The sequence below is a fragment of the Eretmochelys imbricata genome, chromosome 7, assembly GCF_965152235.1.
Source record: "Eretmochelys imbricata isolate rEreImb1 chromosome 7, rEreImb1.hap1, whole genome shotgun sequence".
In the NCBI taxonomy this organism is placed as follows: Eukaryota; Metazoa; Chordata; order Testudines; family Cheloniidae; genus Eretmochelys; species Eretmochelys imbricata.
Genome location: NC_135578.1, coordinates 34,468,087 through 34,481,640, shown reverse-complemented (window position 1 = coordinate 34,481,640; position 13,554 = coordinate 34,468,087). Strand labels below are relative to the sequence as shown.

Below are 13,554 nucleotides of genomic sequence, written 5' to 3'. Positions count from 1 at the left end.
TGGGAATATGACTAGAGTTATGCATTTATTACTGGTTTTGCATTACTACTGGTGTCTGATGGACAGAATAGCCAGGAACAGTTATGCATCAGTATATATAGACTGATGAATATAACCTGCAAAGGAATTTTAGAAAATGTAGACCTACACTAGCCCTGACAGATAATCATAGCTGTCAAAAATGCTATCAGGCTCAGAGTGATATTAAACAAGATGATTAATATTTCACCCGAAAAATTTACTTTTATAAAAGTTTTATTCCTGCAGTGGTAGGTTGATGTCAAAGGGTATGTAAAAATTCTAGAAAAGTGGTAAGCTAAAAAGGAAGTGTTCTACATAGCACATAGGTTTAATGAGGGAAGAAAAACAGGTTCACTAGAATGCAGAAGAAAATTAATCTCTTCAGACAGTACAAGAAAGCAATTTCTGAAAAGGCAGATTCTGTGAACTCAATACTTACAATTCTTTAGCGCTCAGGAAAACAATAAAGTGCAAAAACCACTGACAAAATGAAGATGTGTGTGGTTTCTTTTAAATCACTATTCAATAGAAACCACTAATACCAAACATTTCCTGGGCAAATTAGCAACAACATGTCACATTCTCTTATTCAATGCTAACTTAATCCCCTTTAAAGTTTTTTAGGATTCCAGATATAGTAACATGAATACATTCAGCAAGTTTCTTGAAACTAGTCACAGTCATAAAGAATCCTAAAAATGAGTTAAGCCAGTTCTAACAGCTAGTGAATCAATGAAAAAGGACATCAAGACATTTATTTGGTGAAGTACACTTTAATCCTCCCATTATCATGTCAAACACCTTCGTTTTCTGTCTGTTGCATTCATATTGTACACAAAATCTACAAAAAATTAACTTATTTTCTTCGCAGTTTGTCTCAAACACTAGACTCTCAAAACAGTGGAAACAGACCATCAAAAATGGGAGAATTAGAGAGGAATTGCCTAAAGCAATACAAGCTTTAACAAATAAATTGTGGAATCTGATCAAAACCAGCAGTTCTGAAAGTCAAACCACAAACTCAACGTGTGTGTAAAAACCTCTTAAAGAGACAGACAGTTACATATAAGTCAAAGTGTTTCTCATTAGGCCATGTTCTTGCAGATTTGCATTAAGTCATTTTGTTCTGCTTTCTAAGCCAGAAAATGTAGAAGAAACAGAAAGCAATTATTAACCTCTGGAAAGCCATATCCCCTTTCTATAACCTTAGAAATTATTTTTTTTTAAATACCATGTATAAAAGTAAACTTTCTGTTAGTTAAAAACCATGAAGACACCCACCTTGAAAATGGGAACAGAGAACCTCATAGACAATAGTACAGGCCCCCACACTGGATGGAGCAACTAAAATATGCAGCAATGTGCAGAACTAGTTGCTGCTTTGTCACTGAGCATATCCTGTTCACTTTTTGTTTCACTTGCATTAAAGGAGAGGATTTGGGGAGGGTTAGAGAAAAGGATATTATTGTGCAATTTACTGGATTAAATTCATGCCTTTTTGCACGTGGTTTTGCATTTTTGTAACTTCCTCTGCTGTATTTTTTTTCTTTCCCCCTTTAAAAGATAGTTTACTAGTGCTTGGAAAGTTGTCACCCTTGAGAGCAGAGGGGGAATTAGCTTACTTCAATAATTGTTCACTGTGTAGTAAGCATCTGGTGATTTTCAGCTGCTTACATCTCAGCAACCGAAAGAGGTACTGCACTGAAAACTGTCAGCTCACACAGAATCTTGATCTGTAAAACATAGTAAAATTTAGTAAAACTTGGTTCAGCCATTGCACACTCCATAGGCAAAGGAAACGTTCAAACGGACAAAAGAGCATCAATACAGTAGGTGTAACATCACAGCTCATTAAAACGATATAGATGGGGGAATTCTCACACCGAATAAGAGATTTTAAGTTACAGTTAGCCCAACCTACTGTGGGCACAGCTGTGGCCCACGGTCTGATCTAACTCCCACTGGATCAGTGGATCAAGACCAGCTTGACTAAGTAATGGTTTGTGGAGCGTCCAAGAAAAACTTTTCCACGTTAGCTGATTTGAGAGGAAGAAAAACCAAACCATAGAAAGATGGGAATTATTAACACATGGTAGGAAAAACCAAACAGTACCACATTTGCATTGTGCAGCATTGTAGTATGTGTGTATATTCAGGAGTTTTTCTTATTAAAAAAAAAGCATGTTTATATATATTTAATAAAAAATGAGTGATTATGAAATGAAATATAATAATTTCATTAGGCAGGAGCTTTTTTCACTCAAGCTTACACCCACACTACCAAAACCCAATTGTTTATATAAGAGCCAAAAGTGATACGACATGTTCCCACGAAGTTACAACACACAGTATAGTAATTCATGCAGAATTTAGTTATTACTGCATTTTAGACTTAGATTTCAGAAGCCATAAAGGCTATGAATGCACTGGATACAGTGCCTGGTAAAAGGGGAGGAAAAATGAGAGGGCTAACTCCTATTCTGTTATTGAACGGCTTTGTGACCCATTGAAGTCAATGGAATAGCATCAATGCCAGAGTCTTTGAGGATTATTGTAACTTTCACAAACGTTTCTGTTTGATACATTGCAAACAAGCAGCCAGCCTCATTATCTGTCATACACCCAATGTAACAAAAATGGCTGAACCAAATTTTAATAATTCTTATGTTTTATAGACGCTATTCTGTTGTCACATCCCACTGCAAACACAGCTGTAAGCAAGTCTTGTAACGTTATGCCCCCCTCTCAGTAGAATGCATTTAATAATTTTGAGAAACTTAAATGTAAATATGAAAAGACGACTAAACTACATCAGGGTGTTAGGTGAAAATGGAATTAACAAAAGTTGTTCTCTAATCTGATGATGAATTCTGATGTAGCATTTAGATATGAGATGGCTTTGAGGGGAAGAGCAAGAAGAAAAGAAGTTATAGGTTAAAAGGTGTATATTTATTACTAATTGTAAAGGAATTAGAGATGGGTCCAAACCAAACTCTGGAAAAGTGCAGATCAGGAATCAGATCCAAACTCTGTGACTCAGGTCCATCTCTTAAGACATGTCTTTTAAAAGGTTGTTACTCAACTCTGCAAAAACAGTCTTTAGCAGATGGTAAGCAATAATTGCCTCCACCTAGGCAAAAGCAGCAATTAGCTAAGGCTAGGTCTGTTCTCTAAGAGATACCAGCCTCCTCTAATCTAGGCTCCCTTCCTCTTCCCCTTAACATCCTCTTCTTCCCCCGCCCCCCACTGAAAAAACAGACCTTGTATACACACGGTTCTGGCATTTTTACAGCTATGTAGCCTTGCTCTGAGCCTTGTCTACAGTAGTAGCCCACCACTGCCAGCATCCCTGGAGCTGCATTGATGTTGAAGTGTTAAGATGAGAGTCTGCAAATTTCGTTCGGGTCAGTCAAGTGACAAGGTTTCCCCCAAAACACTGAAAAGATGTCAAAGGAGTTTACATGATACACATATCACAGCAAGAGTAATTTCCAAAGAGCTCTTCTGTATCAGAGTTCATTTCCTATATCTCACACAGCTGTCTGAATGAATGGCAGAGTAAGCAGTCACATAATGAATCCCTGAAGGGTAAAAACTCCTTTAGCTCTGCAAGTCTCCCTCCTTCAGGTTTATCTGCACCTCTACTGCCTTTCTTGGCACTCTACACTTCAATCCTGTCTCATCACAAAGCAAACCAGTTCTCTTTTAATCTCACTGATACTATTTGCTGCTACAGTTTCACTTGGCAACGTTCACTACTGGGTGTGAAGCACCTCTGTTGGAATTCTCTGCATTGCTCTTAATTTCCAGAGTTTCTTAATGGATAGATAGTTTCTTCTTCTTCTTTGGAACCTCCCAGGGAAAGAGCTCATTCCACTCTACCAAGGCCCTGTCATAACTGCAAGCTGCAGTTTAGCAACTGTGTCAAGAAAAATGAAACGCCCAGTGGAAGGAAGGAGAGGGTAACCGTGACAGCACCGATCACCTGCACCTTCTGAGCTCCACACTCCCACCCAGCTCTCCCAAAAGCCCCATGTCATGTTCAACCATAATTACTCCATCATGGATCCTGAGACAGCATGGAATTGGCGGGAGGGCTGGAAAGAGAATGGCTGCTGCAGACCGACAATGATACAGCCGGAGGGCTTCCCAATGATCCAGCCTCACAGCTGACATTTCCAACCTTTGTGCTTTGTGCTTACAGAATACTGTGGTTAGCGTCTGTCACACACAACGAATAAGCTTTGTGAATTGTGAAGAGGGTGAAACTTGTTTTGAATAGCTGACAAAAATTCATTGCTTAATCTGTAAAATGGGGCTAATGATACTGCGCTCCTTTGTAAAGCACATCGAGATCTGCTGCTCCTAAGGGTTACTGATAAATTGGTCCTCTAGTAGACGTGAAGCAAAGGATACTCAATACAGTCTGCAATACACATTGGAGTGGTCTCTTAAGACTGGAGGTTGCCTACCAAAGGTGGCCTCTAGACCGGGTTTCACTCTATTAATTACATCATCATCATCAAGTCTGCCTTGAATGACAGTGTTCAGGGGTTTTTTCTGCGTAGTCCCTGTATCCCTGTTAATTACAACTGTTAAGCATCCTTGAATCCTAACTACTTATTTTGATTTGCTTTCTTTCCCGGGGTCAGTAAATCCTGTTTACTGAAGGAAGCCATCTGGGATAATAGCTTCCTGGATTCTCCCATACTAAGATCAGATTGTACACTCCTTTTAAGCAGGCATAAACTCACGCTGATTTCAGCAGACATTGCCTGAATAAGTTGTGCAGGACTGTTCTCTAACCCCCTTAAGGCTTTTACAGGAAAGAACTCCATTTATCATGCACTCCTTGTTTTTGGTACATTCTCCCAGAATTGCACTTTTACATTTATTTACATTGTCATTATTATTTGTGTTACCGTAGAACCTAGATGCCCCAGAGCTCCATTGTGCTAGGCACTGCACAAACACATGTTAATAGACAGCCATTGCCCTGAAGACCTTACAGTCTAAGCTAGGGTGATCAGATGTCTCAATTTGATAGGGACAGTCCTGATATTTGGGGCTTTGTCTTATATAGGCTCCTATTACTCCCCACCCCGTCCCGATTTTTCACACTTGCTGTCTGGTCACCCTAGTCTAAGCAGACAAGACAGATAAAGGACAGGAGAAAGTAATCATCATCATCCCTATTTTACAGATGGCAAATGGAGGCACAGAGAAATTGAATGACTTGACCAAAGTCACAATGGGAGTCCGTGACAGAGCCAGGCACTGAAACCAGGTCACCTCAGTTCCAGTCCAGGGCCTATAAAAAAAGAACTATTAAGCCTTTTACAGAATTATTTTTAAAAATGCGTGCAAGACTCCAAATCACTATCACAGTACAGTGGTTTGGTTAATAATTACAAATACATGGTCATTTTTAAATAAAACACTAGTAAAGCTGTTCTCTCTTTATGTCCGTAACAAGATGTGAGTCCAAGTTTCTGTTTCTCTGCTGAAAACGTAAGATGATGTCAGTACCAGCTAAACAGAACATATTCCTGCAAGGTGCTAGGCATTCACGGATTTTTTTTTTATTTGTACAGCACCCCAGGTCCTTCACCTAGGTTGTAGGCCCTAGACAGCATGGCCTTTTACAGACATAGCCTTTGCTGAAAAAGAGGTTAGAAATGAAGGGCCAGATTTTGGTTTCTTTACTCAGTGGGACTGCAATTGTGAGTAAGACAAGTAAGGCTGGACCCCAATTAGATGGATGATCATACAGATGATGGGAGAGAAGAGAAAGCAAGAAGGGGAAATTGTTCTGACATGTACATGGGAGGTATTTGTTTTGCTCTTTTTAAAGGACATGAGGAAGTGGACCGTACCAGGGTAGAGTGAAGAGATGGGCCTCCTCCTGATCTCAATGGGCTGGAGACCCAGAGCCTGTATCTGCTCAAGCAGGCTCACTGGGGCCGAAAGCTGATGAACAGGGCTGCTCTGCAGGGGAGCCAAAGCAGGGAGGCCCCACAAAGGTAGGACACAGACAGTCTGTGTCAGAGAAGATCACCATGGTGAATTTCTGTGGTTTCCATTAGAGGAGAAATACAGCCTGTCCAGGACCATGGATTCACTGGGGAGCAGGCACAGCACTTTGCATCTGCTACTTCACCCCAAAATCACTAGTAGTTGTGGCTCTCCTGTAAGGCACTATCCTGAGAGATGTTCCTTGGGCTGAGCTCACAGTGGACCAGATCCAGCAGGTATTAAGTATGTGAGCAGTCCCATTAATTTAAATAGGATTACTCACATGCTGAGATTAGGCATGCATTTAGATACCTTGCTGGACCAGGGGATGGATCAATTTTGCCTTGCATTGATTTGGGATATTTAATATGTATGTTTTAATTGAGATGGGCCTGAACTAAAGTCCCAGGTCCAAACAGCCCGTAAGTCTGGGGTGTTTGTGATTTGGAGCCACATTTTGCAGCTCTAATTTGTAAAATATTTTCCTTTCCCGTTAATAGTTTCCAGTTTGGGGCTTAACACTAGTGTAAAAAACCTCCCAGCATTTCTCACTATTAGCCAGACCTCAACGATTTTGGCATCACATGTGATATCCCACTTATAATAGCCTCCGCTAAAACATTTCCAGCACACATACAGCATTGTAGATGAGCAAGGCCCCAAACTGATCCATGAAGACCCATTTTATGCTTAATGTCCTCTAGAGAAATTACTTCTTACAGCCATTTGTTGCTTCCTGAATTTTTTCTTTTTCCAAACACCCAATAATCCGGATTGTGTGGACCGTACCAAGCATTATAAAATGAATGCAAGTTGTTTGGTGCATAAATTAATGTTGTCCTCAAGCTGCATTAACTGAGCTGTCTCCTTTTGAATGAATCATCAACTTTATTGTTATTGCTTTGGTGGATTTTCAGCATTTACACCTGGGAATGCCTCTAATTTTATAATTATACCACCAGGACCTTTTCCACCTGCTCACCTCCAGGACCTGGGACATAGAAGGAGCTAGTTTACTGGAAAAAAAGTTATTACTAAATTGCAAAATCCTGTGTTAGCTGCACACATGAAACAGAGCATTATTTTGCTTTAAGAGAGGGATCATCAGCCAGGTGTGCCTACCTGTTGGTGTTGTACTCTAAACCCCCAACTTCCTTGCTCGCCTGCAAAAGATCTAGAATTCCTGCCGAACTTCCACTCTCTTTCTTCACTTTGGAGTTGCGGCCTGGCTTTGCCTCTGTGTCAATGTGAAGCGAATCTTCATCTGATGACTCATCACTCTGTCAAAGCAAGGTAAAAGCTCAAAAAAAAACTGAAACAAGCTACATTAGTCAGCAAGCTGTCAAATAGTTTTGCAGCATGACGCTAGTCTTTTTGTTCCCCCAAAACTTGAGAACAGAACTGTTACTTTGCTTTCCCCATAAAAGTTAGGGGCACAGTTTGAATGGGTCTCTTTACAGCTTTGTTGTTATATTATCTTTGCAGAGTCAATTTAATACTTCTGAGGAGTGCCAGATCTATGGAAGTCCCCTATTTATCTATCATCTAAGCAACACCACTTCAAGCTTCCCACGCTATCTTTCCAATGTGCCTCACTCTTCTTCTGATGGCATCCCTGCCCCCAAGTTAGAGAGGGTTCTTTCCTCAGGCCTATCCAGTCCTTTGTGTCACTGCTAAGACCACCAAGAAAGGATACCAATTTCTACCAATTATGGTGCTGGTTATGTATTATGAACATTTGTGCTCTAGCATCTGCACTGAGACCAACCGTCACCTCATTTCACATCAGTCAGGCAGACACATCAGATGGGAATGAGAGCTTGGAGAATTTTTTTCAGTCAAATAGTAAATTTGCCAAAAAATGAAGTTTTGGGGCAACTGAAACTGTTCATGAATTCAAGCTGAATTCGGCCGATGGTTTTGGGAAAATAAAAAATTAGGATTTTTTTTTTTAAAGACAAAATGGTTCATTTTGACATTTCATTTTGAAAAAATTCAGTTTTGGTTTGAAATTAAACAATTTTCTTCCAGTTCAAACACTGAACCAAAAAAATCAATTACTCGCTCAGCTCTAATGGTAACAATGTTGAGTCACTACTAGACTGTAACCATGAATGAATGTACAGGTGAGAAGTTCTGATTGCCCTTAAATATCCTTGAGCCATCATGTCTCCCCAAACACAGTTTAAGAAGTCTACACTATTCATGAAATCTGAATGTCTTGGATATATACAGTTTATGTCAACCGTCTACCTTGCTTGTTGCAAGTGATTCAAATCATATAATATGCATGCAAATTGTCCCCTATTTAACGCTAAACATGTGCTTAAACGTTATCCTGAATAGGAATGGACCAATGCATGTGCTGAAGAGCTTTCCTGAACTCCGACCATAAACAGTCCCACGGCAGTCAGTGAGAGTGCTCAAGTGTTTTAACATTAAGTATGAACCTAAGTGTCTTGCTGAATTGGGGGCATTATAGATGTGAGAGAGACTATAAGGAAAGACAGTTCCTCTTATGTAGTCAGTAAATAAAGCCTTTAATTACCATGTAATAGGAATCATGGGCATCCTGTAATATAAAACACCAACTATGCTAACACACTGCTCACATTACTTTAAGAGTAACTTGTTGAACGTACTGTGTAGAAATGGATTAGTGCTGACCAGTGCCCAAAGAAAATGAAGAAGCTCATTTACTGCCACAGGCCTGGAACAGAGCCAGCAATGCAGTGCGGGTGTGAGCACTGCCGAGCGGGTCACACTCACCCTCCAGAGGAGGACGTGAGCCTTCATGTTCTGTCTCCTTCTCTCGTTGTTACCTGCTTACAAAGTTGTCCATCATTCCTGGCCATGTCTCTGTTTTGTATTACTTCCCTTTTCCCAGTGAAAGGGAAGGAAAGTGACAACATTTTGTTCCTGTAAAACTATTTCCTGTTCATTTCGTTGTCTTTTCTTCTCCCCAACCAGCCCTGCCCCTAAACTCCCTGAAAACCTTCCAGTCCCCTTATTTTACTCCAGTCTTCATTTCCCGCAGTACAGATACCATCAGTCTGGATAAGGAAGAATGGACAGGACTATCCTTGCAGTCCACTAACTCTGCTTCTTAATTGTCAAGAGGAATTGCTGTGAGTGACACGTGCCATCTTCCTTCCCCACACAGACCGAGCATACATCCGCAACAGCTGTGCCAGCCTATCATGAGGTGCCCAACCCTGCCACCACTGGGAGTTCCTGGTGTCCTGTGGCAAGAGAATTGAGCCATACAACTCATTTGGGTGGAGAGGTGTCTAACAATAAAATTCTGCAGAATGCTTGACAGGTCCTAGACTCCATTTACATTCACTATGGCAGAGGACAATATATGAGCAATCAAGCCATGGTAACAACTAACCCCGATCTGCTACAATATATTAATGCAATCCACTGCAAACATGGCAGGTCACCTCTAGTTAACTAAATGAAAAGACATTACAGTTGGATACAAATAAATCGACAAAGTCTTTAGTACATTAAGGGTCTGATTCTCATTTACAGTAAGGCCCTTTTACACCTTTCTGGCACCATGAAGTGGCTTTAGGGTGGTTGCAAACGTAATTCAATGACTATTTCATTGAGCCTACTCAGTGCTCACATGTGTTTAAGTGGATCAAGGTCAGAGGACTTAGCACCCCATAGGATCAAGCCCTTAATGTATTTCTAAATGTGTGGAATGGCACACAGATACAACAGGGAAAGGTACAATAATAATAGAATACCTTATACAATACTGACTCCACCTTTGGCTTCTTAACTGGTGTGTGCTGTAGCGTTTCTTTTTTATCTGATAAAACTGAAAAAAAAACAAAAACCTGTTAAAGTTGAGACAGACCTTTCACTAACTCCAGAAACAACCTGTACGGCCTCAGAATACAATTTGAGTCCATTGTATTTATTTTAAATCTTGTGCTGCAAGTAATATGTACATGTTCTTTATTTATTGTAAAACTTATAATAACTTTAAAAAGTAGTTTTGAAGAACTGGATACAATTTAATTGCACAGATATAGACAAAACAGGATGCAGTCTTACAAGGTAAATCTCTCTTTGTAGTGTTTTTCTTTCTTCTAATTGGAAATTCGTCAATTTTCAGTTCGCCATCATCTGACACATACTCATATTCATCTCGCACAGGTTTTGTTTTATCTTCTTTAAAATTTTGCAGTGACCCAAACACACCAGGATTCAACTGGGATTTGACTCCCTTGGAACTATAGAGACAAATATTATAAAATCTGAAATGATAACATTTTCACACGGAAAGCGTATCAAGGAGACACTCAGCCACATATCAAGGTAACATTTCTTATAAATGTAGGGAATCAGAGCTTGGTAGTTTTAAAGATAGAGTGCCAGTTCACATTGGTTTGCATGTGTATTGTTTTGCACGGGTTTCACAGGACCAGATCCTCAACTAGTGCGAATCGGAGTTGTTCCACTGACTTCAAATGAGCACTACGTTGACTTCAATTGGTTTGTACCTTCCGAGGATCTAGGTCATAATACAATCAATACATATGTAATACACACACACTACATGAAATCCATGTATTCCATTTTCAGTTGATTTATGTAGAATGTGCCCAGCCTAGTCTCCGGGGATACGTAGATACAGTATAAAATAAAAACTCAAACTGACAAGAAGTCAACTCAGAAAAATATCCCTCCAGCTGCAATTAAAGCTTAGTCCAGTTAAGGCACCATCCTCAAGCATCTGCCAGAATGAACAGATAAACCTTTCAAATTGCCATTATGGCCAATAAATCTGGACTTTGTCAGATCAAATTCTAGAGATGAGCGTGCTCTCCCTGGATTGGGAATAGAGCAACTAACAAGCACTCAGATGTGGTTTCCATTAGCAGGCGTGCCAGTTGCTCTCAGCTGTTGAGATGGAGGGGGCGGTCTTTAGGGCAGGAGCAACACAAGCACTTCCTCATAATCGATAAATGTTGATAGAGCCAGTGGGAATTGCTGGTGGCCAGGACTGCTCAGGATTGACCACAGTGGAAATTTTCCCCAATAGAACAGTAGCAGCCAGTACACCTGGTGGAGTGTCCCAACCACACCTACCACTGACTCATTCTCATTTCAACCAATAGGCCTGCAATAAAATGAACTGTGGAGGAGGACGAGACAAAAAAGGAAGAGAAAGGGAGACGAGGAGGACAAAGCGAGAGGAAAGAAGAAGAGACAAGGGCACCCCAGCTGCGCCCGGTCAACAACAAATGGCACACAGGGATAGATCACAGTGCAGAATCAGGCAGAATGTGTCTCTATAAGGATACACGCCCCGAAGGCTGGAACAGCTCCAGTGAAATGCTGCACAGACTACCAGTTCAAATATTTTTTTTAAAATGTGTATTATTTATTCAGTGATCCAGGTCTTGTTTAATCCAGGTAAATATTAGAACCATGCCAGAAAATAGGGGATTTTTTCTTTTATTACTGAGAAAAGTGAAATTAAATAAAGGGTGAATGAAAAAATACTGATGTTTTAGCCTAGGGCAAGTTTTTACAGCCAAGATATAAACTACTGGTAATAGAGATTTATAATTGACACATTCTAACTGGAGAACCAATGTAAAACGATAAACATACAAAATAATCTGAACTGCTATTATCTCTGTAAAACCACTAATAGGGATCTGATTTCATAACTAAGAAATATTTTAAGCATATTGTAAATAGAATTTACTTACTTAAAAATAATAAAAACGTAAGCACAATTTTTACTTTTGAACATAAGGCCAAGTTTGTCACTTCCCTGTCTAAAAACCTCCCAACCATATAGTACAATTATTCTTTATAATTCAAAGCGTATTGCCATATTTTTACTTACCCAAGCAATTTCTTGTTAGAGAAAGAAAATGTAAATTTATTGTCCTTATTTCCTGATAAAGGTGTCTTTTCCAATTTGTGTTCCTCTTCCATTTTTAATAATGAATCTGGTTTACTGTTCTGCAAATCATGAAAACAGCAACAAAATTAGGTTAATATGTTACCAATATTTTTAGATTTCTAAGCCAATTCTGGTATTTATTACTAAATAATTAGGATATACAGAATGTATATGCGTACGCGCACGCTCACACACAGAAATGTTTAGTTTAGTTTTCACTTCAGTTAGGCCCAATTCAGGAAAGCATCCCCGCTGAGGATAGCACTTAAGCACACACTTAACTTTAAACATATGCTTAAGTCCCTTTTAAGACAATGGTTGTTAAGCACATGCCTAAAGATGAGCATGTGCTTAAGTGTTATTCTAAATGGGGATGGTTTTAAGCATGAGCTTAAGTGTATTACTGAATCAGGCCTTTACCCAGGTGCTCTTCCCAACCAAGTCCATCAGAACTGTACCCATACAACTAAGGGCAAAACTAAGCATTGGGTCCATGATCTTGCAAAGAAGAATATTTTCAACAATATTTCCTTAGTTTCATTTTTTGAGAAGTGGTTTTAACCACACCTTGACATGTGAAAAATTCAAAGTATGTATTTGTTACCCCTTACTAATATTTTCCAGACTAATAGCAATAGAGGATGTTAAGGAATCAAAGACATCACAATCAAGTTAATTTCATTGCACCAGTTCTATTAATCCAAACAGTTCCTTGGGGTTACCCACTGGCAGAAGCTGTCTTTGTAGCAGAATGATATTTGTCATAAACTGTTTTCAAATACAGTTTAAAAGGGGGATACACCTCCCTCCATTATCAATATTTTGAACTTGTTACATGGAAGAAACTTGGAAACTGGGATCTGCCTGGATCCAGGGAGTCAAAAGCAACAAGGAACAATCTTTATTTTGGCTCCCTCAAGCTGCAAGTCTCTCTCCGAGACCTGCTCACTTAGAGACTGTGCTTTCACATCACATATCTAACAACTTGGCAGTTACAGGCACCCTTTTTTAAAAGGATGGGATACGATAATTCTTTCTTTTCCCTCTGGAAGGGAAGCTTCAGAATTTGCCCCTTAATCTACAGTAGAAGCAATGATAACTATTACATTACGTGTTTTATATTTTTGGATTTAACATCAAATCAGTTAGAGTTTTGTTTTGTTTTTTAAATACAGCCCTTGCTTTCTTCTAAACTGTATAGGCACTATCCTCAACTGGTGTATATTAAAATACATTACCACCACCAGTCATCATCTGGTGATCTGGCTCAATGAGAATAGCTTCTTTGCTAATAACAGGAAGATACAGTCGTTCTCGCTTTTTTATGTATTTTTGGCAGGGGTGTGTGTGTTAGGGATGGGGGGTAAGGAAACAACAGTTTTGTTTCATTTTAAGGAATGATGAATCCTTTCTCATAAGCAGCCCGTAGAATGCTCTGAAATTAAGACTATTACAGCTATTACAGAATGAATGTTATGGACTACATTCTTTGTATTGCTCCAAAATGGTCTGGAGTAAGATTACTGCACTCCAGGACTGAATTCAACCTACATTATGTATCTCAGGAGCCTGTCTCAATG

The 13,554-nt window shown here is 39.5% G+C and overlaps 1 protein-coding gene across 1 annotated transcript in view; it reads right to left on the bottom strand.

Annotated features, from left to right (window-relative positions):
* PHF2 (PHD finger protein 2) overlaps positions 1-13,554 on the bottom strand; it is a 143,512-nt gene that overhangs the window by 17,285 nt on the left and 112,673 nt on the right. Inside the window, exons 14-17 of the mRNA XM_077821126.1 lie at positions 11,915-12,033; positions 10,108-10,286; positions 9,795-9,868; positions 7,159-7,316 (exon numbers count right to left, since the gene is read on the bottom strand). Coding sequence (XP_077677252.1) covers positions 7,159-7,316; positions 9,795-9,868; positions 10,108-10,286; positions 11,915-12,033 — 530 coding nt within the window. The remainder of the gene's footprint in view (positions 1-7,158; positions 7,317-9,794; positions 9,869-10,107; positions 10,287-11,914; positions 12,034-13,554) is intronic.